General features: G+C 36.4%; 1 protein-coding gene across 3 annotated transcripts in view; it reads left to right on the top strand.

Moving 5' to 3' along the window:
* Positions 1 to 15,983: 15,983 nt before the first annotated feature.
* Positions 15,984 to 26,789, top strand: part of LOC149563977 (uncharacterized) — a 55,671-nt gene continuing 44,865 nt past the window's right edge. The window contains exons 1-4 of one of the 3 annotated variants that reach the window (XM_089827081.1): positions 15,984 to 16,292; positions 19,454 to 19,961; positions 20,197 to 20,473; positions 20,857 to 21,161. In XM_089827081.1, coding sequence (XP_089683207.1) covers positions 19,549 to 19,961; positions 20,197 to 20,473; positions 20,857 to 21,161 — 995 coding nt within the window. In that variant the 5' untranslated portion in view covers positions 15,984 to 16,292; positions 19,454 to 19,548. The other 2 variants (XM_089827082.1, XM_089827083.1) reach the window with 2 other exon arrangements.

Raw genomic sequence — 26,789 nt, 5'->3', positions numbered from 1 at the left:
ACTCATTTGAAGAAATGGAAGCCCATTTTGCATCAATCTCCTCACATGTCTCAACTTCCACCTCAATAGTAAGATCCTATAAGCATCACTCCTGAGATCCATCCAAAACCTCCTCAAAGTCATCACCCAATATCTGACAAAGGGTGTCATACCCAATACATCTCATAGCATCATCAAATGTGTCGATAATATTTGCATCAACATCTCTTGATAAAGCCTCAACTGTGAACTCTTGACTCTACACACATGACTCAACACCAACCTCAAATCAGTAATACTAGAACATAAACCTACATCTACTAACTTCGCTAAAACACCCACATCACCAACATCATAGCTAGGTGACTATATACATGTCTCGGTCCCACCTGAGGAAGCAACTATCTCTTATACTATAATAACACCATGAGTCTCACATACAAATCTCCAAAATAATCTTGTCCTCGAGAGAGTCAAAAGTATTAGTGGTAGAAATTGTATCAATTATCTCTGCACTAACTATAACAACAACTATGGGAGTCTCAACTTGCTAAAGCTCAACGTCGCTATCCTTTGCTGCCACTAATGGTCTGCCTCATAATAGGTGTATCATAGTCATGCTTTGGGCCATGCTTAAGAATAATATATTCAAACTAAGGACTATTTTTCCTACTATGAGGTGCATTTCATCTTGTCAACCTAGGGACGTATACTTGAAATGGTTGGCACAGTATGTGCACTAGGTCTCTTAATGAGTCACTAAGCTTATGCTGTAGGAAAGTAAAATGCAACAAAAAAGACATACACTGTTGTTGCAAGAAACTAACACACTTAACTCTATGAATACTGGAAATATAATGAAAGGCTAACAAATATTCCAACTCAGTTCATCCACTACAACTATTCTCACATGTGTTGCAAGAACATTCATGAAGTGCGATGTTACAGGAAGGAACCTAAAACTTCTACTTGCAATACTAAAAATGCTTGGAAATAAATCTATTCTATCCTAATCTAATCCACCTTCCAAGTGGCCCCCCTTGGTTGGCTTCACTAAACTACTAACACAAAATAGAAGCCAAAAACTATTTCATTACATTTCAGAAATTCATTACATAACACATAGAACTGTAAAAACACAACTCACTGTAAAAGTTAACAGTCTATTCCCATAAACTCTTTCTTGTAACTGGCTAAACTAACACACTTGGATCGATTCCTATATATAGGAGATCAACACTTATTCCCTTAGCAGAAAAGTAAATAACCTAGCTTTAAATTTGTAGGAGAGAAAGAAGGAAAATAACAACTCGAGGCAGGAAGAAGAAATAACGGCTTAAAGCAGGAATAATAAAGTCTAAATATCTACTCGCCATAGGAATAAATGCAGAGAAGGAAATAAGTCTTGATAGCTCCTCCATACTCACTGTCGTGTCATTTGGAACCATTACAACTTTCCTCCATCGTGGCTACTCCTTAGTGTTCTCTTCTCCTTGAATGATGTTGGTGCTCATCTTTGAATTCTTCTAGTCATCTTTTAGCTTCATTACTAACATGTTAGTTGTTATGTAGAGACATGTTTGTAAATAAACATTTATCAAATTAAATTAAAATATAAGAACATGCATTTTGATAACTATATGAAATACTGCATAATATATATAATACTAGCAAAAGATGGCATATTATCTACCCATAGGTTTATCATAGGTTCGGTAAACATAGGTCCACAAATGTTTTGACAAAGATAAAACAGCGTATCAACAAAGTGCTTAAAAACTATCATGAAATAAAAGCAATATTTGGCCTCGTCATCTGCCCCCTGCTAAACTAATGCTTCTCCTCGAGCATTGCACTTTCTTTTCAATGACCTAAGCTCTCCAATCTCAGTCCTTCCTTTCCTATTGCTCTCAAAGGTATAGTAAAATCCTCTTGTTCTCTCCCACACTTCCCTTCTGTGATCTTCCTGTAGCTTGTTGAGTCTATCAACATTAATATCATATAAAGGCCATAGGAGCATTGGACGTTGCATGGTTAGGGGACACCACGATTTTGGTCTGACCATCTTCCCTAACTCTAAATATTTTACAACCCTATGAAGTGCTACCTCCAAGTTGATGGGACTATGTGGTTCTAAATTTTTAAGTAATTCAGGTAATCTGGCCCATCTACTCCTAGCACTAGTCATAGCTCTCTAGAAAGAAAAGTAGGGCAAATTCTCATAATCAACATAAACCTTAGCTCTAGCAGCAAAGATCTTATCGCTTACTTGTAGATTCTTCTTTCCATAAGTTAATGTGAACCGATCCCTAAGAACTTCATTTGGCTTGCTACTCTTAGCTCTTAAAGGCAAGGGTTATGTCCTGTCTTCATCCTTGTAATTATTCAGTGGCTTGTCATAGTTTGCTTCATTGGACATCCAGGATATGAGGACTCTTAAATGTATATCCCCTATTTAGAGCAAGGGGTTCCATTGAGTCTCTGAAGGGATAACAAAATTATGAACATATAATTCACAAAGCAAATTCTGCTGCCAGAGTGGCAGAGTCCGATATAGTCCATAAAATTCTTGTGCTAATTTGAACTCTGCATTAATATCCTTAAGAGTTAACATTAGTTGAAACAAAAGAAATTGTTCTTTTAAATAGAGAACATAAACTCTTAGTGGTGGTCTACAAGAAAGTGCCTGATCAACCAACTTGAGGGCATGATCCATTCATTACCTTGAGATGCTATGATTTTATTCATCTTTTTCTTCTCTTCTTCCAACAAGGCCTCAACAAATAGATGATGTCCAAAAAATTGAAAAAGGAGTTTTTGTAGTGTAATAGAACTATTGTCTTCTTCATGATTTCTTTTCCTCTTTCTTTGTTCCTTCCATAAATGTTCTACAAAATTGGTAATCCATGTTGATTTATGGGGAACTAGGGTAGTGTTTGGATCGACTTGCTCAAGAACTATTTCATCCCTACAGCTTGAAGTACCTGGTTGGTCTACTAGGGTATCATCTAGATTTTCTTTGATTTCATCCCTACATTCCTCATTAGGATTTTTTGGAATGCTTGTAATCTCAAGATGGGGAGGAGAGTGATCAAAGACAATTTGTACAGGGGATTCCTTAGTAGATGTTTTGGGCAATGTAGAATCTTTAGAAACTTGCCCTCTCATCCTAGGGCTTCTCCTTACGGGGGTTTCTTCTTGTATTAGAGTATTTTGCCTACCTTTCCCTTTGGGTGTCTCTGTTGTAGGAGTAGTTGCTGTAGGACTTTTCTTTGTTCTCTTTTGTCTCACAATTGTAGGGTTCGGCTCTTCCTTTTCCTAAACAAAGATTTCTTCTTGCAATTTTCATTTCCTCTTTACTCTGCTAGAAGTAGGTTTCGGGGTTTCTTGCATAGGTGAAGGCATGATCTCTTGAATAGGGATAGTTTCCTACACATTTTCTTGGGTATTTTTAGCTTCAGCCTCTTGGGTATTTTGTTTAGTATGCTCATTGGTGGGGACATTTTCCTCACTAGGCTATTCACTAGGGGCAGCTTGGGGTTGCAGAGTTTTGGCTTGTACAAATTCATCCCATGTCATGGGAGACACATCCCTAATTGACCTTTCTATTAGTAACTTAGTTAGTGCATGATGGGTAACGAAATTATCTTTTCCTTTCTGAGTTTCTTCCGCACTAATATAGAGCATATTATACAAGAAATTTGGAATGTTTACTGAAAGATTATGCCTTATACAACTAAGCAATTTGAAATGATGTGCATGTAAGTATGAGAATCTACCTTCACATGTAAAGTACCTGATAATATGCATGGCTAATTCATTGTATGTTGTTAGCAGTGACATTCTCTTGCAACCTTGCTTTGTAATGTCCATTTGAGGATCAACTAGTCTAGTAAATTGAGCTCTTACTAACCTTGAATCATGTGTGCTAGGATAATGTTCTCCAACTATAGGTAACCCAGTTACTTCAGCAATGCGTTCCTCTGTTGTAATCATCGTTAAACCCCAAATGGAAGCTTCACCTTCATCAAATGTTCTTGTGAATTCTATGGCTGCCTCTTCATCATATGCAATCAAACTCAAGAAATACCCTAGCCATCCACATGCATTAAACCTTCTTACGACCTCTACATTTGAGAACAACATAGTACATTTCATTGGTTCTCTCCTTTGTAATTGTCTACCCATTTTCTTAACACTTTCTCTATTTGCTCTATTTTCCCCCTTTTGAATTCAAGTTGCTCCGTTGTTTTACAGACTCAACTCACATTTCTTTGTTTTAACAGGAAATTAATGTCATAACAAATTGTTATGCATAATAATATGGCTTTTAATGAAGGTAAATCATGAATATGTGTGAGAATCATCCAAAAATGAGGTTCAAATCACATAAAATTTAAACACAAGTCACATCATAGCTTGACACAAAAAATCATTCAAATAAGGGGTATGACACCTCACTTGTGTACTTATGGCAATTAAATTCCATCAATGAAGGAAATACGAAGATTTGGAAAAATCCTTATGGATAAATAGGAGTGTCATTGGATATTAGTGACCTTCCCTGCCCCATGCTAAATATGGACAAGTGTCCACACTTGTCAAACCTAGTATGGGTAAGGGACTGGCATAACGCCATCATCATATAAACTATGCGGTATTAAATATAACTAACAAAATATGCAGACTATAAGTGAATAATAATTTGAAAATGTTATACCTATCAACTGATCATCACAAGTACCAAAAAAAAAGGGGGTGAAAGTGATATCAACATTGGCAGCATTCGTCAGCATCTCGTGGGGTTTATTGAAAACATGAGAAATTGATGACATGGAAAGTGGGTGGATGAAAGATAAAGAAATGAGATGAGGTGGATGGGTGAAAGGTAAAGAGATGAGATGGAATGAGAAAGTGAATGAAAAAGTGAACTTTATGTGGACATAAAGTTTTTATTATGAACATGCACAAAGGAATTAATGTTGAAGAGTGGCAGTCAGAAGGTTGACACCTTCAATTACAGGAAGAGTTACCTGATGTGTATTTGAATCCACTGCTGAAACTGCTGTAGGAAGTCCTCTTTTGTTTGGGGTCATTTATATAATTTGAGTCTATGACCATTGATTAATAATTTGAAAGGTATTGGATCAATGGTAGTTAGTTGAACAACTCCATTATGGCATATGGTCCCAACCATCTTGTCTGCAGCTTTCCTGGCATATCTTTAAATCTAAAATCATATAGTAGTGCCCAGTCACCAACTTGAAATTATTTACTGATAATATGAGAGTCATGCCATTGTTTCCTTTGTTTCTATATCAGTTCAGTGTGTTCCAAAGCAGCTTTGCGCATTTCATCTAGAGAATTAAGATGTAGAAGACATTCTCTTTGTGCTATAGGAAGTTCAATATCCAATATCAATGTTGTCCTTAGAGTTTTATGTTCAAATTCAATTGGAAGCATTGCTACCTTTCCATACAGGAGCTCAAATGGTGCAAATTCTATAGTAGTCTTCCAGGTTGTTCTGTAAACCCAAATAGCTTCTTGTAATCTACTAGTCCAATCCCTACAATGTAGATGAACTATTTTTGTTAGGATGTTCTTTAGTTCACAGTTTGTGACCTCTGCTTGTCCATTAGCTTGAGGGTGATAAGGACTGGATTTCTGATGCCTGATGTTATATTGTTTCATCAACTCTGAGATCAGACTAGAGGTAAATTGTCCACCTTCATCAGTGACTAGCTCTTTGGGTACACCATAGTGAGTAAAGTTTTCTTCATAAAAAAATTTAGCAACTTTTTCATCACAAGCATGCTTCATGGCTTTGACTTCAACCCATTTTGTCAGGTAATCAATGCACACAAGAATATAGGATTTCCTATTAGATGGAGGATCAATTGGACCAATGAAGTCCATGCCCCATTTGTCAAATGGAGTTAATGCCATCTGAGGATTAAGAGGCATTTCATCTGTTCTTGTTGGTCGACCCATCCTTTGACACTTGTCACACTTCCTTCTATAGTTGGCTACATCTTTGTGAAGTGTAGGCCAATAATAACCAGTTGTCAAGATTTTCAAGGTTGTTCTTTTTGCTGCAAAGTGTCCTCTGCATGGTTCATTATGACATGCATGTAGAATATCATATGTCTCATCCTCTCTCACACATCTTCTCATAACTTGATCAGGTCCATTGTAAAACAAGAGATTATCTATCCAGGAGAAACGAAAGCTTTTCTCTACAAGCAACTTCTTTTCCTTGTAAGAAAAATGTTCTGGTATTTTATTGGCTGCAATGTAGTTAGTAATGTCTACATACCATGGAATTTGAGCAATAATATGAAATAAATGATCATCTAGAAATGCATCATCTACCAAAGTAGTGTTAGTATCATCATGATGGATTCTTGATAAATAGTCAGCTACAACATTGGCTTTTCCTAGCTTATCAACAATAGTTATATCAAATTCTTGCAACAATAATAACCATCTTGCTAATCTGCCGATTATAACAGGTTTATTCATGAGATATTTAATTGTTGCATGATTAGTATGAACAAATATGGAATAGCTAGTTATGTAATGCCAAAATTTGTTCAGAGCATAAACTACTCTAGCAATTCTTTTTATGTCACTATGCAGTTTAATTATGGTCCATGAAGGCTCTTGCTGATATAATAGATTGCATTTTCAAGATTTTGGGATTTTTGTGCTAGGACTTCACCTATGGCATAATCAAAGGCATCTGTATATATATGAAAAGGTAAATTCCAATTAGGGCCTTTTAAAACTGGGGCTATAGTCAGAAGTTTCTTAAGCTACAGGAAGGCTTCATCACATTCAGATGTCCAACTAAAATTAGCTTCTTTTGTGAGTAACTTATACAAGGGACTCTCTATTTTGCTGAAATCTTTTATGAAATGTTTGTAATATCCAGCATGACCTAGAAAAGATCTTACATCTTTTGATTTTGTAGGTATGAGAAATGTTTGAATTACCTCTATCTTAGTTGGATCCACTTGTATTCCTGTAGCTGATATGAAATGACCAAGTACCATGCCTTCCTGCATGAGCATGAAACACTTTTCACTATTAAGTGCCAAATTATGTTCTTAACACCTTACCAAAACCTTTTCCATTGCTTCCTCAAAAGTGACTCCAAATGTTGTGAAGTCATCCATGTATATTTCCATACAATCATGTGATATATCAACAAAGATGCTAATAATTGCTCATTGCAATGTTGCAGGAGCATTACATAGACCAAATGGTAAAACAAAGTATGCAAAAGTACCCCATGGAAATGTGAATAGGGTTTTTTCTTGATCAATACTGATTTGGTTGTAACTACTATACCCATCTAGAAAAGAAAAATACTTCTTTCCAACTAGAGTGTCTAGAACTTGGTCTATAAATGGTAAAGGAAAGTGATCCTTTTTGGTGGCCTTGTTAAATTCTATGTAATCTACACAAATTCTCCATTTTCCTCCTTTTTTAGGTACTATGACCAAGGGTGACACCCATCTACTATCAAATATAGGATAAATAAAACTAGCATTAAGCAATGTTTGCAATTCAATTTTAACTATCTCTCTAAGGCTTGGATTTATCCTTCTCTGGGGTTGGCAGAGTGGTAGATAACCTTCATTAATATATATCCTATATGTGCACAGCGTAGGACTCAACCCTTTCATATCACTATAGTCCCATGCAAAGGCCTTTTTATGCCTTTGAAGCAATTCTTTTAACTGTTCCATCTGTGTGGGTGTTAATTTGGGATTAACATGAAGATTATGACCTTTGGTCAATTCAACAGTAATGGTGGACTCTATCATAACAGCTTCAAAGATTGGATTTGCTTCTAATTCACATGATAAGAGTGGATAAAGAATATGAGGTTCTTTGAGAAAAGTACAATTCTTATCACATTCTTCATATGTGATTAATTTCAACACAGAACCTTCAGATACATCTTTTTCTACCACACAATTGTTAGTGAGGATACTCTGAAGTACTGAATCTTCCTCTTGTAGTTTTAGAAAAGAATGTCTATGTAACATCATGAGCTGTACTGTAGAGTTAAACTCTTCTTCTTCATCCCCTAAATCTAGCCAAACAAATGTGCTCAAATCTGGTAATGGTTGGGCTGGAGGATATAAATCAAATTTCTTTGTTGCTTGGCCATTTGATATGGTCATATTCCTTGATCTACAACTTATATTTGCATTAGTTGTGGCTAACCATGGTCAACCTAGGATGACAGGGTAACCAGATAGATTAACTTTGGGGGATAAAATCATGAAGTCTGCAAGATATTCTAGAGAATCTAAGGTTGCAACTATGTTTCCTATCATCCCATTAGGGGTGACAATAGGACTATTTGCAAGTTGCAAATTTTTTGGTGTAGCCCTTAGTCCTTCTATTTTCAACTTCTTCATAGTATCCTTGGTCATGACATTTATAGCAGCTCCAAGATCTATTAAAGCATTTTTAACAAGCTGACCATTTATACTGACATTCACTATTGGACTTCCTGGATCAGAATATTTTGGTGTGATCAATTTCCTTAACATGATGTCTGCCAATTGTCCCACAACATGGACTATGGTGGGGTCTTTTTTCTTCCTTCAAGGCTTCTTCAAGCAAGCATCTCTAATGAATTTTCCATAAATTGGAACATCCTTAATGGCTTGAAACAGGGGTATTTCGACATGTATGTTCTTCAACTGATCAACAATATCAAAAGGTTGTTCCTCTGTTTGTTAAGGTTTCTTTTGTAAAGCTTTTCTGGAAAAGGAGGTTCCGCTATTGGTTGAGCTTGTGTTGATATGGTAATATTGATTGGGTCAACTATTTCAACAAATGAGGCTTTTGATGCTATAGGGGGGTCTGGTATTTTAGTTATAAGAGGCAGTTTAGGCACTGGTAAAGTTGTACCAGATCTCAAATGTATATCTGCAACTCCTAAAGCATAAGCATGATACTACTGAGCATCAACACTATGCATGGGTTGCTGTGGCTATTGGGTATTTGGGTTTGGCTAAGGTTGTGTAGGTAATTGTGTTTGCTTTTGAGGTCTAGGATTTGCAGGTGGTGGCATTAGAGCAAGTTGTTGAACTAGAGGTGTAATTATGGAGTACCAGTATTTTGGTTAGGCCATTGTTGAGATTCCCTCCATTGGTTCGTAGCCTACCAATTCCCTTGGGGTGGTTGCCATTGGTTCTACTAGGTCTGCCATTAGTTACTATGTTGGTTGGGCCAGGGTGGTTGGGAATTCTGAGGCCATTGGGATTGTTGTGGATTGTTTTGCCCAGCATTGTTCCAATTAGGTTGATATTGTGGAGGACCATAGGGATTAAAATTTTTCCATTGATTACCATATGAATTTGAATTTTGCAAAGGGTCTTGAGGCATACCTCGACGTTGGGCCCATGGTCGGCGTTGAGCAACAAAGAATACTTGCTCATCATCTACATCTATCTTGATGTACTTAGTTGGAAGATGTTGGTTCTCCATGCTTGCAGTTAGTGTACATTGGCAATCCTTCTTTTGCTTTAGGCAATGAGGGTAGTATTTAGCTAGTTGTAGCTCAGCTTCTGCATACTTCTTCTTTGCAGTCATTATGTTAAGATGTGTAGCAACATCATTGATGATGTCTTGTTTGAAATCTAACAATAGGTTAGATATCTCAAGCTTTGAAATGCCTTGACTGATTCCTTTAGTGACTATGGAACGAGGTCCTTGGCCTTTCTTCATGGTTGACCTTGAATAGTTCTAATAGATCTTCCCAAGAAGCTTGATATACATCACCATTAGCCATCAAGTCTAGTGCTTCTAGACAATTATCATTCACACCTCTTAGAAAGACCAACTTTTGTGAATCCTCAAACAACACATGCTAAGGGTTCTTTTGCAGTCTATATAAGAAACGTGAAACATAGTCTTCCAATGTTTCTTCCTCCTTTTGAGATATCCTAAAGACATCATCTCCTCTTGAACTAGATTCTTTGTAATACTCTTTGTACTTATCCAAAAATAGAGTTTGCATTTCATCCCAACTTTCTCTTACATTGGCTCCTAAGCCTATGAACCATCGTAGAGCTAATTCTTTCAATGTTGCTGGAAACAATTTAAGCTTATGGGCATCAGTGTTGTAGTCAAAACTATGACAAGGTATGTCAAATTCAAACAAGAAAGTATTAGGGTCTTTGGTTGCAAGGCCATAGAACTTTGGAAGGGCAACTATAGGTATATTCTTGAGATTATCAGTATTTACAAGGCTTGGGAGAGGAAATGGAAAAGTAGGTTGTTCCATTATTGGAGGTATTAGATTATGAGGTTGCTGTTGAAAAGGGACATTTCATACTAGATGATTAACAATTGGTGGATTCAAAGCAATGTTATCAAGAAAACTAGTCAAAACTTTAGTAAAAGGCTGAAGACCACTTGTATCTATTGGTTCAGCTCTTGATGATGATGTTGTGGGAAAAACAGGGCTTGCATCTTCAAAAGTTAACTCAACTTTTTCTTCAATTTCTTCATTCAAATTAATAGACTCCCATGGAAGAAATTTGCCATATTCATCTCATCATCTTCTCTTCAATGCATACAATTAAACTTTTAACACTGCTGAAAGAAGCTTGAAAACTAGAAATTTCTAAAAAAAACTTTGTCTAAGAACTATGACTAAAAAATGCTCCTAGCTTGACACCATCCTCGAAAACGACACCAAAAATGGTCTGCCTCACAATAGGTGTATCATAGTATGCTCTGGGCTAAGCTTAGGAATAATATATTCAAACTAAGGACTATTTTTCCCACTATGAGGTGTATTTAATCTTATCAACCCAAGGACGTATACTTGAAATGGTCGACACAGTATGTGCACTAGGTCTCTTAATGAGTCACTAAGCTTATGCTGCAGGAAAGTAAAATGCAAGAAAAAGAACTTACACTATTGCTGCAAGAAACTAACACACTTAACTCTATGAATACTAGAAATAAAATGAAAGGCTAACAAATATTCCAACTCAGTTCATCCACTACAACTATTCTCACATATGTTGCATGAACATTTACGAAGTGCGATGCTAGAGGAAGGAACTTACAACTTCTACTTACAATACTAAGAATGCTTGGAAATAAATCTATTCTATCCTAATCTAATCCACCTTCCAAGTGGGCCCCCTTGGTCGGCTTCGCTAAACTACTAAAACAAAATAGAAGCCAAAAACTATTTCATTACATTTCAGAAATTCATTACATAACACATAGAACTGTAAAAACACAACTCACTGTAAAAGTTAATAGTCTGTTCTCATAAATTATTTCTTCTAACTGGCTAAACTATCACACTTGGGCCAATTCCTATATATAGGAGATCAACACTTATTCCCATAGCAGAAAAGTAAATAACCTAGCTTTAAATCCGTAGGAGAGAAAGAATACAAATAACAACTCAAGGCGGGAAGAAGAAATAATGGCTTAAGGTGGGAATAATAAAGTCTGAACATCTGCTCGCCATAGGAATAAATGCAGAGAAGGCAATAAGTCTTGATAGCTCCTCCATACTCGTTGTCATGTCTTTTGGAACCATTACAACTTTCCTCCACCATGGCTACTCCTTAGTATTCTCTTCTCCTTGAATGTTGTTAGCACTCATCTTTGGATTCTTCCAATCATCTTTCAGCTTCACTACTAACAGGTTAGTTATTATGTAGAGACATGTTTGCAAATAAACATTTATCAAATTAAATTCAAATATAAGAACACACATTTTGATAACTATATGAAATACTGCATAATATATATAATACTAGCAAAAGATGGCATACTATCTACTCATAAGTTTATCATAGGTTCGATAAACATAGGTCCACAAATGTTTTGACAAAGATAAAATAGAGTATCAACAAAGTGTTTAAAAACTATCATGAAATAAAAGCAATATTTTGCCTTGTCATCTGCCCCCTGCTAAACTAATGCTTGTCCTCAAGCATTGCATTTTCTTGAAACCTGGCTCCAATACCATTGTAATAACTCCAACTGGTTAAAAATTTGTCAAACACCAAATTCTTCTCTAATTGACTTGTTTGACATTTTGTCAAACACTTTGCAAGCAAGCTCTGATACCAATGTAATAACCCCAACCGATTATAACTTTGTGAAACACCAAATCCTTCTCAAATTCAATTGTTTGACATTTTGTCAAACACTTTGCAAGCAAGCTTTGATACCGCTGTAATATCCCTTGTCAATTCAAACCTCAACTTGTTGATTTGTAGGTCAAGGAAAATTGTCAAACACTTCCTATACGATCTCTATGCTTGCTGTTTCAGAGTTTCAGATTGATTATGCTTTCTTGAAATGATATCAAAGGGAATCTAAAAGCCTGTAATTGATTACTACTATGTCTAAGAAAAGAATTAAATGCATATGCAATTCTCTTTTGGCTTTTAAAATGCATATAGATGAATTCTAAATGAAAAATGTACACTTATAGCCAATTGGTATGTTGTCAAACACTTGGCATTCATACTATTATGTAAATCATGGAAAGATATAAATATGCACATTACATCATATATATAGACCTGCAACTTATCGCTCCTTTAGTGAGATATTTTTCAATTCAATGCTTAACATAATATTCCAAAGCTCTTGGCTTTGCAACCCCAAAATAAACTGAATAAAAATGACATTATAAATTTGATATAAAATGTGCATCTACAACTACTTATGAAAGCCACATTTACAATGCCAAATAACTAATTTAAATGATGCAACTTGATTGTAAAACCTAATGTACAAATCACCCAATGAAGGAGATGAAATTGCAATCATGATCAAGCCAAGTATTGTAGCGTAGGTACTATTCACATCATTGTTCACAACACTGTAGTAGCCATCAATACATGTATTCTCCAATTTAAGCACAAATAGAACCCCAAAATGAAGCTCTCTTGAATGACAAATTTAGTGGATATTTCACCACCTAAAATGGTTGCAACGCTAAAGAATTGACGCTCTCTAATGGCTAACTAAAATAAAAAACCCTTAGTTTCTTCTCCCAAGTTTATATCAAATGCAATTGACAATAATCAGATGCCTAACAATGAAGCTCTAGCCTCTATTTATTCTTTTACTTCACTCTTCTAGAAGGAAATAAAATATTATTTAATTCTACTCTCTAGAAGCTCTTCCCTTTCCAATGCAATAATTAGTTATACTTTTAGAAAATGCACTCTCTAGAAGCTTCCCCCTTTCCAATACAATAACTAGTTGTGCTTCTAGAAAATTTAATTAATTAAATATAAAGTCACCTTTAGATTTGTTTATTTGTTGACTTTAATTTAATTTATTTCTTCTTATTTCTCCACTTAGCCTTTGAAGAATGAAAAGCTAAGAACTCCATTGAGGGCCCAAAGGATGGGGGACATTACACATGCCAAAGTTTCACAAAGAGCCTAACATATTTAAATAAATAAGGGACCCCTTCAAAAACCTTAATCTTATTTACCATGCATGAGAAAACAACCAAAGAATAGTTGTTAGCTACCAACACCATTTCCTTGCTCCCTACAAGTTTCCAAACTTCTTGTGCTCAAGATTCTAGAATTGGCAATGAAACTTAAAGTCCTATGAATTTACATATGATAGCATGATTTCTCCTATATAAAATCTAACTTCTTTCCGAACACTGTTTCACTTTCTTGATTAAATAAACTCTGTTTGATGAAGTAGCACCTTGTCCATTTTTTTCCTCAAATGATCCTTGATACTTGCATGCAAAGAAGAAGATGGATATGAAACATCTATAGCTTCAAAGAACACCAAACTTGAGGAAACTCCAAGTTGAACTAAATAAACCTCACAATGGTCAAGAACCAAGCATCCACCTTCTCAACCCACAAACCCCCTAAAAAATTATTCACCAAAGGATAATTAATAATAACAAACTATCTTTGAAGAAACTACAACCCAAAACCTCACAAAACAAAAACCACACGAATCACATTGAAAAACCCTAACAACAATGACAAACAAAACAAATAATTAATAGAGGGGACCTTGTCTCTAAATCGCTTCTCCAACACTCCAAAACAACTCTCCTAACCCACACCACAACTGTACATAGGATAGAACTAAGGGACACATGCCTTAGTCCCTCCAAAGTTACAAACAACTCGTTAGAAGGCAACCCATCATAAGTGGCGAAAGATTCCAAATACTTGGGGATTGACTTTCATTATCGACTCAGTTGGGAGACTTGTAGAGAAAAAATAACTTATAGAGGGTGGAAAGCATCATACATACTTTAGAATAGATACATAAATGTTGAGCTTTGGAGTTGGAAAACTAAGAAAACTTTATTTGGTTTGCTAATAACACTAGTTGTCCTTTATGATTGTGAGGTTTCTGTGGGCAATATGTAATGTTCCCATGTTTTAGCCTTCACGTTCTCCAAAGTCTAAGTGGAGGATAAGAAGAAATTAAATTAATTTCTTATAAAGTCAATCAATTAAAAATTAAAAGGTGACTTTGTATTTAATTAATTTAATTATTAATTACAAGGGAGTAGCTTCTAGGGTATGTATTAATTATTGGAAGGACGAAAGCCTCTCGTGATTTAATTAATTATTGCCAGGGAGGAATTTCTAGAGAATGCATTAATTATTGGAAGGAGGAAGCTTCTAGCTCTTGCAATTAATTAATGTTTTAGTTCCTTCCAAAAGGATGAAGAAAAGGATTAATAGGGCTGAAAGTCATATTGCTGAACATCGGATGATTATGACTTGCATTTGATAAGAGCTTGGATGTGTGAATCACATTCCCTTCTTTTCACAATAGAGAACGTTCATTCTTTGTTGTAACATTCTAGACGTCATTCCCTTAGGGTTTGGCCTTTGGAATACATCTCTTTGTAATTGATTGCAGCATTAATATAATTTCAACCTTGGTTCAGCTTTTGGGCATTCCTGGGTGTCCATTACACAATATGACTAAATGTGGTTGGAGATAAGTAGAAAGGATTTAGAAACACTTAATCACAAGCAATCTTAAAGTCTAGACTTTAGTTTCATACAAAATTCTTTTTGCTAAAGTAAGTAGTTTCCCATTGAAGGTGACAACAATAAATCAACTTCTAAGTTATTTAAGGAAACTTGGAAACATGAATAACCAAAGATGGCCTAAGATTGCAATGAATGAGGATTTAGTCTTTGAGAGGAAAACATGGATGAAACAAAATATAAAGGGGTTGAGTAAGTGAAACATCAAGTTACAAGAATTCCCTAACTCTAATATGGAAATTAAAAAGTCTATCATAAAGAAACTCCAAACTACCATATGGACTAATAACCTAGGTCGAAAAAAGGCTCACTACATCAAACTCTTCAATTTAACTTGGGAACATAATGATAAGGCTTATTTAGAGGCAACTATTAAACAGAAAGCTAGATTGTTAGTAACTTAATTGAGGATGGGTTCCCATCATCTTAGATGTAAGACAGGGGGATGGAAAAGGCCCAAAGAGGGGTGGGAAGGAATGATCTGTAGGTTCATTAAGACGTGTGATTGAGAGAAAATGACACTTCGTTAGAGAGTGCTCAATGCATGATGACATGTGGGCCTAGTACAAAATTAGATCGAGGGCAAACAATGTGCACAACGAGAGGATAAGATCAATGAAACCACTAGTTAGATCATCAAATTACACAACAGAAGGTCAAACCTGGAAATAATTTAGAATTAATGTAAGACTGTGATTCCACAATCCCTTAGACTATTTGATCTCGTAGACGTTATTAAAATTCTTCATTCTTTCAATCACCCATACTTCCCATCCCATGCTGAGGCAAATATATTAAATGCAAAAAGTATCTACATCCTTTAAAGACAGAATTCTTTTATAACTCATATCAATATTCAATATAATTTTTTTTTTTTAACGTTTGACAATATTAAATTCAATATTAAAAGCAAACAAAATATGATTCTTAGTTCTCATGACACTTTTGTTGTTTCCCACAACGGCCCTTTTATCAAAATAAAGAGAAAATATGGTTGATCCATATAGTCCACAAATAACGGCCTTCCAATCATTCGTTTTTTTGGCTCCGAAGATTCCTTGGCCGTACAAAAGTATCTCTGGAAAAAAAAACGTGCAGAAAATTTCGATTAGAGGAAAAAAATGGACTAATTAGCAATGTTATATTCATTTAAGCACCTCCTTATTTGCTTGCGGCTTAGAACTGGAGAGTAATGTTTGCCTGCTTTTCCTGCTGGAATATCGCGACCTTTTTGGCATATTGCAGGTACGAGCTTTTTAAAGCGTCTGCTTTGTAAGACACCCGCGTTTTTACATGCTTTCGTGCTGCATCGGGTATATCCTTGGGAAAGCTTGCCCTGCTTTTGTTTTCCCCATTTACGATATTTGATATCGAGGAAGTTTTATTTGGTACATTATTCTGCTGTTCATTCTTTTCCATTTGTTCAATGTTTCCTGGGTTACACTTTGGTAAAGAAGTTTTAATCACAAGCTGAATCAATTGTTTTTATGGCAGTTGTTGAATTAGGAGATTTCCAGTTGAAAAAATTGAGTATAGTTGTGCTATTTGGGAATACTGAATTGTTATTTGAGCATTTTTGGGAAATTTGCGGGGACAGAGAACTGATGCAGCTATTGTATTTAGTAGTTTTTAAAGCATTAGGTCACGGGGAAAACCCTTAATGCAGTGTTGTTTGTTGGTACATCCTAAATAGCTGACAGTTGCTAATCCTGGTGGTTATAGCTGTAAGTTTCGCAGGCCATTAGAGTCTGGATGGATTAAGAAAGAAATGGTAATGCAGTAGAAGCCTAGAAGGTCATTTACGAACTGTATAGGTTTCCGAGGTGTATGAGATTTTGAGTTAATTTTGCATTTCCTTTCGTATTAGTTCCAGCTACAGACAAATCCAATGAACCTTTATGCAATGCCGGATTTTCTCTAAGCACATGCATCGTTGTTCATGTAATGCCTTTGGACATAGCTATATATTGAGCAGGTCATTCAAGTATGTATGGTGTAAAATGTGAATTTTAGAAACAAAGGTCATTGATTAAAGGTATTAGGCTTCCATTGTGTTCCAAATTTTTAATATGTGTTCCGGGGTCACTATGAGAGATTTTGAAAACTTATCAGTACTTCTGAAAACATCCTATCGGAAAAGGTTGTTTAATGTTTTGTATTGTTAAGCGTGGAAGTCAGAAAAAGAAACCGCTAAATTTCGTGTATTGTAAGACTTGTAAATATGAAGAAAAGGGCAATTTAACTTTTTATATTGTTAAGATTTGAAGTAGAAGTGAAGTTGCAATGGCTTTCTATTTGTAAATTAGTAAATTGTGCAAGTGGGAAGTGAACTCTATTTTTAAGTATGGATAGAATTTTTTTATTTACTATTCAATCAATTATTCGAATAGGTGTGGATAGCCTTGTGATTTTTGTTCAACAAAGCTTTTTTATAATGCCACATTTGACTGGACTGACCTACTAGGACGAACTCTGTTTGTCTACACATCTAAAAGGAGGTGGAATATTGCAACAAGAAATTAAACTCTTCCTGATAGACTCTGGTGCTTTTTGTCTAATGTAAAAGTTAGGATAATATTCTTTTGCTAAAATTAAAATATTTACTTTAAATCAAGAAAATTAAGCTTGTCTGGGCTGGGGGTCAGGAGTTCAAAACCACCTAAGCTCATAGATTTCTACCAAGCCTTGGCAGAGAAATTTTCATAAAAGAAATGATTATAAACAGTATCCATTATAGACATTTTACTATTAATGAATTTACAAATAACAATTGACTGAGTGACTGATGTGCTTAAACCTACTATGGAAATAGCTTTTATCACTGACATAATAACCTTTCTATATTCATCACAGTATTGTTAACCGGAGAAAGGGGTGCATAGAAGGATCAAACTCCACATTGTCAGAACCGTGAATGCTAAACCGACTTAAGAAGAAATAAACCTATAAGCCCTAGATAAAGATAAGTTTTATTAATGTCCAACAAGTGACCACAGACAGGTCAAGGGGACTGAAGAGCTGAACAAGAGGGCAAACACCAGCAGAAACAACAAACGGTGACCAGAGAACAAAGGAAAAAGTGGAGCAGCAGGAGGAAGGAAAATAACAAAAACCAGGACCCTGGAGAACACAGGGAGGGGCAAAAAGGCAACCCCAAGCCACTGAACAACTAGGGAACCAAGCTGACAAGAAAAACCTCAAAACGTAGGATAATCTGTAGAATTGACAGGGGGGCAGTGCCAATGATGCTGCCTCTGGAGGTGACCCACCCGACTGGAGGGAATGGATCTCTGAAAGTAGGATCTGCCGGGCCTCACGGACCAATAATGAGGAGATGGGGCGAGGTACCTTTTGGTGCCATGCACCGTCCCAGGAAAGAAAGATGCAATGAGCTGAAGCCAATGTGCACAAGGGGTGTTGAAAAGAGTGATCCCGTAGATGGATGGCCTCCTGCAGATAAAGAGCAACACATCTCTGACCTGTGTACCTAGAGAAACAATATTACCAAGAACTTGATGAAGCATAGAAAACACTAGAACAGATAAGAATCTTTTATGCTCAGGTCAGATGCATTTGCATGACATGTTTTCAAGGCCTTTCAATTGTTTCAAGTGTAGCAGGTGGTCTGCAACAGCTTTCACAATGGTCATTATGTGCAATGCTCAAGCTCATGAAATTTGCCCCCCAATGCTTCCAAATGCCTGGCTGAATCATGATTTTTGTTTGAATTTAGCAGATTTGATTGTCCATCCACAACATTTTTACATTGCTGATCTTATAGAGTTAGAGGAAATAACAAGATACCTAAACCTGTCTTAAATTCGTTTTTAACATTAGCTACAGTGATAAACATTTAATCTGCTAACACATTTTAGCATGATCAAAACATGCTTTCTGACAAAGAGCATGCTCTAAATCCCTTAGGAGAGTATTCAAAGGCAGAGAAAAGAAGAGAGAAGGATGCTTTATTAGCTGCTAATAATGCCTTAACATAATTTTTGGCACAGCAAGAAACCCTTTATATTGTTTAACTTATGTTCTAATGGATCTCATACATTACCATCATGTTTGCTGGCCCAAAAATCTGACGCCCTGTTTTTTTATTCTAGTTTCACGAAATCACCTAAATACAGCAGATTGAAGACCTAAAGATTAATGATATGCCAAACAGTTGCAATAAGGACATAAGCACAAGCATATCTTTTTATCAAAACATCTTTGGCATTGGGAATTTGTATAAAGTTTCAGTATATAGAATTGACACAATTTTTTAAATATAGCTTGCTTTATGTTTGTAATTTATTTCCTTGTATTGTTTCTATATTGCAAATTTGCATGTTTGCAGTTTCTTTATAAGTTTCAACAGACTAATTGTGCAATAATTTCTTGACTTTTGCCGTCATCAGAACTGAGGAGGCAATTGATAACATGGGAGACATTTATAGGGTATCGCCTGGAATAGAATGTGAGCTTTTGATAAGGCCTTGATTGTCTAAGAATAATGTCTGCCAACTCGAAATCTGGTATATCTTGTAGCATCCAAGACAGTTCAAAATTAGCTGCCAGATACTCAAATAGACTACGAGGTCATTCTTTAGGTTCTTTAAGTAGGACAAGCAGTTGTGAAAGTGGCATTTCAAAGGCACGACAAAGTTCACCACAGCTTAGCCTAAAGTCAAAGTTAAAACAAGAAATCTTACATCTATCACAAGCTCTTTCCTCAGAACAATTGTCCTTGGAGCCTCGAAAAGGTATCTGTCATGCAGAATTGAGAAGGGTAATAAAAGCCACTTTTGGTACAGCTTCAGAAGTTTCATCTTTTGGGAATGTTGAAGCAAAGTCACTTGCTTCATTAGGACCTGAGGAACTCAAGCGAGGCCAGGCAAGTGCCAGTTATGACTGTGTAAAAGCAAGGTGATTATTTTCTTATTGCAATGTTTTGTACAGCTATATGATTTTACAATAGATTTGTTTGCATTATTTTGAGATTACATCATTTGGATAGATGATTTACTTTGTATCTTTATATGTCATTGCTAGTGAAACTTAATAAAATCTAGAAAAATTCTTCTTGACCTGTTCTGTCATAGCAGTATTCAAATCACTCCACAAAAAATGTCAAAATTTACTTGAATATTTGGCTGAACAGGGAACAAGGGAAATTTCTTGATGAAGCCATTGCAAAGTTGGAAAATTTCAGGTGTAACTTGTCGTCAAGGAAGCGGATTCGATCAGAACTAAGGACAAGTGGGAACAGAAACAGCTCTCTGGTCAATTATTGGTCTGCTGATGGTGCAGTTTTACAAAAATCAGCATCTCCTTTTTTAAAAAGCCAAGCAGATTTAAAATTTGTAGATGATGTTTCTCGCAGAGCAGACAAGAGAAACAAAACTGTGGTTACAAATAAGCAAGTTCGCACATTAGTGGTGAGTGTATGGGTTTATATCAAGCATTTCCTTGTGAAAAACTTATTGCTACTCTTTGTTAAGGTTTTAATACTGCTCATTCATCCAGTTCTTTTTAAATTTTTTTAACAAAGAGAAAAATGTCTATCTTGCACTTTTGCACTGCTCTTCTTGTTAGAAGCTTGAGAAAATAGCCACTGAAAAAGGAATCACTGTGTTATTATCGTTGAGCAGGTCATTTTTTCTCTGTTTGTCATTGCCTTCTTTTCCATTTTATGTTCTATTTTTTCGTTGACAATTTATTGGGGATTGCTAATCATAATTTTCAGAGAGCATTTAATTTTGACTATTTCCCATTTCCTGGCTATAATGTTACAACTTATATTACTTTTAACTGGCTTCAGTTGGAAGGACATCTCAATGTGAACTTGCCCTTATCATTTGGTAAGTTGGATACAGAAATAGATGTTTTAAAGCATGGAAGCTCCTGTTTGAGTCAAGTCGAAGAGAATGATTGTGCACAACTTCTTGACGAAAGAATTTTGGAGAAGATGAGAATAAAAGGAAAGCATTCTCGATTGAAGAGAGATATCTGTTCACCTTCAATGATTAATGGAGCTTTGGATGGAAAATGTGAGCATAAATTGAGTTTGAAAGATCAGCGTAATAGTGATGGTCGAGTAAAGCAAAGTGAAGTCCATGGTTACAGGTATTAGATCCTGTGCACTAAAGATATTTTACAATGAATTCTCCAACAAATTGACAGTTTCAATTGTCCACTTATATAAATAATGAAATTGACAAAAGATTTATGTTTTAGGATAATAATCCAAGTTTTTGTCTGGAATTTCTTTTGTGATTAACATCCAAATTTTAAATTATTATTTTTTTTTAAAAAATAAATAAATATTGGAGTAGTTAAAAGACTTAATTTCAAACCATGCTATAGATGGTAGTGATAGCCACCAAAAAAAAAAGAATCTCGGCCACCGTTTGGTGCTCTTGCTGGTGGCTGTTGCCCTTGTTGTATGCTTTCAGTCCTATAGACCCCTCTGTGGTCTCTTGTTGGACATCAGTAAGTTTATCTTATCTTATTTTTTCTTATCTTATAGCCATGTTTTCCAGAAGACTAGACAATGTTTGTTGAAGGCATTTCAAATTCATTTTAATATGCAAACAAAGGAAGAAAACAAACTTCCTTCACTTGGTGTTTTCCATGCCACCCTTATTAAAAGTAGAATTCTTGAAGATCTCTGACTTGAGCACAAAACATCTTTATAAGAACATCATGAAAGAAATAAATTATAGGTAAGATTTTGAGCCTCTATTTTCATAAATTTTTAGCCTCCGTTTTCATGCTGTACAAGTAGCAGTTGAAGTGTCACCCATAATGATTTATGCTTTTTCTATTATTATTGTGCAACTGCTGTTATGTATATCCACTGTTATTGACACAAGTCTAGAATACCCATGTTATTATGAATTATTCGTTTTGAAATACCACCACTTGATAGTTGATTTGAAGATCTATATATTTACATACAAGTATATCTACTCATATATTAATGTAAAGAAATCGTTAACATTACTTGTTAAAATAACTTGTGATTATAAACTATAGTTACAAAGGATCTAATTAACACAAAGCAGCCTTGCTAACTAAATATAGTTAGGTATTGATAGTTAAGAAAAAGCGACCAAATAAACACAAATCAGCCTTGCTAACTAAATATAGTCAGGTATTGATAATTGATAATTTGCAACATTTAATTTATGAAAATGAGGTGACAGTAAATGTACTTGACTTGTTGACTGATTGAGTCTATTTGGGGAAGATTATGGATTTTGTCATATGTATGCTTAGAAAATAAGATTGTACTGGATTTGTGCTTTCGTGAGAGGACAAGTTCACAAGTCTGGGAAAGATTCATGGTCACAAGCTCGTTCCCTGTGTCTAGATTGTTTCTTGCATATTGTATAGTTACACTCTTCTACCCAACTTAGTGTTTCTTTGGCCTTTTTGATATTTGTAGGGCTGCTGCTACTTGTAAATGCCCTTGAATGATTGCTGTTATGTTGTGAGGAGCCAAGTTCTAGCAGGCCCCTTTGGAATTGTGCATGAAAGATTGAAAACAATAGGCAAGGGCCCTAGTATGTGGATTTGCTGCTCCTTTTAATGCACCAAATTGAAAAGTGTCAGTACTGATTGCTTCCAATTCTTGAAGATGATTGTCAATATCATATTGTGTAACATGAATGTTAATGAGTGCCTTTATATACAACACATAGCATCAAATTTCACAAAATGTGTTCTTAGTTGGCTCAAGGTAAAATGTGAATGGGGCTAGTAGGTCAAAATTTAAATTTGAGTTTTGGAAATGGACAAGTCGCTGACCATGCAGTCTACATGTGATGATAAAAATGTCGTAGTATGGGAAAATAATTAGATCTAGGCGACTAACAGCTATATGGAGTTAAGTGTGTAGATAAGTGTGATAAATGGGGTAAAGCGAATGTGTGTGCACAACTAGGGTAAGGCTAAATCTATTGGGATATGGGTGTTTGTAAAATTGCAAATGGATAAAGGTTTTGTGATGACCCCTTCCTAGTTTACCTAGAATCACAATAGTAACAAATTAGGTTTAGGGGCACATCTTATCAAATAAACCTTTCCCCAATAAGACAACCTTGGATTTGGGTACTGCAATCACAACATGACAAACATATGCAATATAGAGACACATAAAGAGTAAATAATTGGGATTAATCAAGCCTCATTATATTCATTGATTATAAACACATTGGGGGAAGAGACATGATGGGTCCACCTGAAACCATTTCAACACAAGCCTAAGAGTGGATGTCTACAACAACCCTCTTGCCATCTTGTAGAGTGTGGATTAGGTTGTAAGGGGTTACTTGACTTTGTAAGTGCCCTCTTTATGCTAGGCTATAATGTTTCTTCTAGGACAACCTACTTTTTGAGCCCACTCATCGTCCTTCTCTTACACCTCAGGTCCTCTCTCTCACAAGGTAGATTTTAGACATGTATATTGTCATGTCCCCTCCTTAGTCTGACTAGCATAGTTATGCAAGTTAGCCTATCATGGGGGTCTCGTAGGCTAGCAATTGTGGACAAAGACTCATGTAGGATATTCAATCATCGAGCTTGACTTTACAGGTAGTTAGGAGCCAGTTGGTGTAGTTCCTTGATTTTAGGGGGTATCCCCACATTTTAGGAGGATGTGGCAGTTTCCAGATTGTGAGGTTCCATGGGACCATTCCATGTTTCAGTTTCAAGATGACAAAGTGTGTTACCTAGTTTCTAGGAGCATCCCTATATTATAGGGAAGGGACTGCCAGTTACCCATCTCGTCTGATATCAGTCACAGATAGGTGACATGGTCAGTTTCACGTTTATTTGGTTGGTTTGGGCTTTTAGAGGCAAGATGGGGAATATTTTAATATATTTAAATATCTCCTAAGTTAGCATTTAAATAATTTATAATAAGGCTATTTATATAGCCATTTCAGAGTAAGAAGAGGAATATGATTTCGTTTGGTTAGATGTACCCTTGTGTTATAGCTCGTCGGAAAAGTCTTGAATTATTATAAACTATTTTCACTACCTGAAGACTTTTTGGCACTTTGAGTTATGACATTTTAATAAAGTACTGTTTTTCCTAGAGCCTGGACGCCTATTTGTGGGAAAATGTTATTTTATTATAAAATGCAAAGTGTAATTCTCATTTAGGGTTCGATTTGCACTTGGGAGGAGTTGTAAGGAGATGAAGACCTAATTGTTGATTATCTTTTGACATTTTGAAACTTGTGAGATTGGAAATTGCTCTAGTCGAGCGATTTAGAGGCTTGGGACGAAAACCCTAAGTCTAGAGTGTTGGGACGCAAACCTCAACAAGGATTTGGCGATTCAGTATTGGAGTTGGAAAGTACTATTCTTTGTGGCAGGGATCAACATTCTTCGTAGCACCATTTATCGGAAGGAAGCATCACATTCAGCTAGGCGGCCAGCCTGTTCCACTGTGGGCGTTTCGTCTAGAGGCAACTTGGGCTTGTATTATGGGCACCATTTCTTATTAGCAGCCATGATTTGCAGTTTGGAGTTCATACAGGGGTTTGTGACAGCAAACTCTCCATCTTTTGTGATTGTAAAACCCTTCTATAGCTGGCGTCAGGTTCATTGTAGACAACAACAAATCTGTTCGAGATATTAATTTCTTCGACTGCAAAAATCTGAATATTATGCCTGGTATGATTTGAATCATTTCCAGATTGTTAAGTGTTTTCAATATATGAATGCTGCTCATCATTCTTAGTACGAAGTTATTTGTCATTTACTTGCATATATCTTCTAAAACACCTAAAAAATTGAAAAAGAGAAAAAACCAAAAAGAAATCAGAATTCTACAAAGTCTATTCGAAGGTACAAAATTCTGGTCAAAGTCTCGAATTTTGAAACAAACATCGATTTCCAAGGTCACCGGGATTGGGGATCTTTCAGTGGTATCAGAGCTTTGATCTTGCTAGCTTGTGAATTTAATTGACACTTCTATGCATTCGGGTAGCGCTGAGATAAACAAATTTTACACACGCAGGAGAGCTCAATTCGAGCAAGGGTTTGGAATTGAACAAGAACCCATTATGGTAGATGAACAAAGAGGTGCCAGACAGAACCAGCGGGAGGAGGAAGAGAGGAAGATGATGTGAACTCTCATCACTACACAACCCAGGATAGTTCAGACCTTGGAAAGGTTACAAGGTACCTTGGAACAGATGGGGTTGGATAGACATAGAGGCAGGCATGAGAGATAGGGGCAGAGTAGATCGATTTCAGTCGCAAGAAGTCAACATAGTCATAGATCCCATGCATTAGTTGAGAGCTCCCTTTAGTCCTCTAGGCAGGCACGCCCTCATACACTAGTTAGGGATAGACCCCTACTTCTGCAGTATGTACTGGGTGAGTAGCTGAAATAGGTAGAGCCACTCGAGGTGGGATTCCAGGATTCAGTTATGGCAACTATGAATGAGTGGAGAGCCCTACCTTCGGAGGTTGGGATGCTTTTCCTCTTCCCCAATATTGTGCACAAGGCAGAGATACTGCCAAGTTCAGAGGAGACAGGGGCTATAGACCATAACAGAACAATGATCTCAGTAGAGCTACTAGGAAGATCACACTGGCTACTTATGATGGCACTAATGGTTTGGGTGCACGAGTTGGGGTGCAAAAGATGGACATTTATTTATCCTTGAGGTCCATGCCTGAGAGAGAGGCTATACAGTTTGCTGTCTTGCATTTAGACAAGGTTGTTTATGACTGGTGGCACCATGGATTAGTCACCTAGGATCACTCCATGGTCCATTCCTATGTAGATTTCACTATGCGGCTCATTACTAGATTTGATTGCAAAGATACAGAGCTTTGCTATAGGGAGTTGGCGCATCTTAGATAGTCAGGGCATGTGGAGACTAATATTAATGAGTTCCAACATATTGTAGTCATGGTACTTGATATGTTGCAGAGGCGTAGTGTGATGCTTTCTTTTTATAGAGGGATCGCAGAACATGCTTAAGGGGTTGGTATGAGCATTCAGGCCAGTCACTCTCAAGGAGGCCATTGATGTGACATTGAGATTGGACACCATCTGTACTTCTTATTAGACAAATAAGAAGCCATTCAGGGATTCTCGGCCTCCACAAAAGGCCAACACTTCCCAGGGTAGAGGTGGACCATCACCTCGACCTCCCAGGATGGACCAGGAGATGACGAATGATTTGAGAAGGAGAAAGCTATGCTTCTCTTGTAAGGAGCCATCGGAGCCAAGATAACGTTGCCTTGGTAAAGGCAAAGTTCATTTGAGCTTTGTAGACACAGGCCCCACACACAATTTTATTGATTAGAAATTAGTGGATAGGTGTGGCTTGCAGTATGAGGTGTTTGCTGGTTTTGGGGTGAAGGTTGCAAATGGCGCAATTTTGGGCTGTACTAGGAGGATTCCTTAGCTTAGCATTTAGATGGGGGATTATACCTTGACAGATGATTTCTATGTACTCCCATTAGAGGATTATGACATGGTTTTGCACATGTAGTGGTTATAGGGTATTGGATAGTACATTATTGACCACCGCCATATGCAGATAGAGTTCCTTTCTGGAGGGAAGAAGACTATCTTGAGGGCAACATTAGATGGGGGACCTAGGGAGGTCTTCTCGTAGGATGAAGACTATCATTAGACATGATGACGTGATTTGGGCTACACATTGTTATGTGAAACCCAAGACACCTACACCTTTGGATGGAAGGGCATTTCATGTTGAT

This window comes from Cupressus sempervirens, chromosome 4, assembly GCF_028749045.1.
Source record: "Cupressus sempervirens isolate cs-2001-9-10 chromosome 4, ASM2874904v1, whole genome shotgun sequence".
Classification (NCBI taxonomy): Eukaryota; Viridiplantae; Streptophyta; class Pinopsida; order Cupressales; family Cupressaceae; genus Cupressus; species Cupressus sempervirens.
Note: the sequence above shows the minus strand (reverse complement) of the source record. Positions and strands in the feature narration are given on the sequence as shown.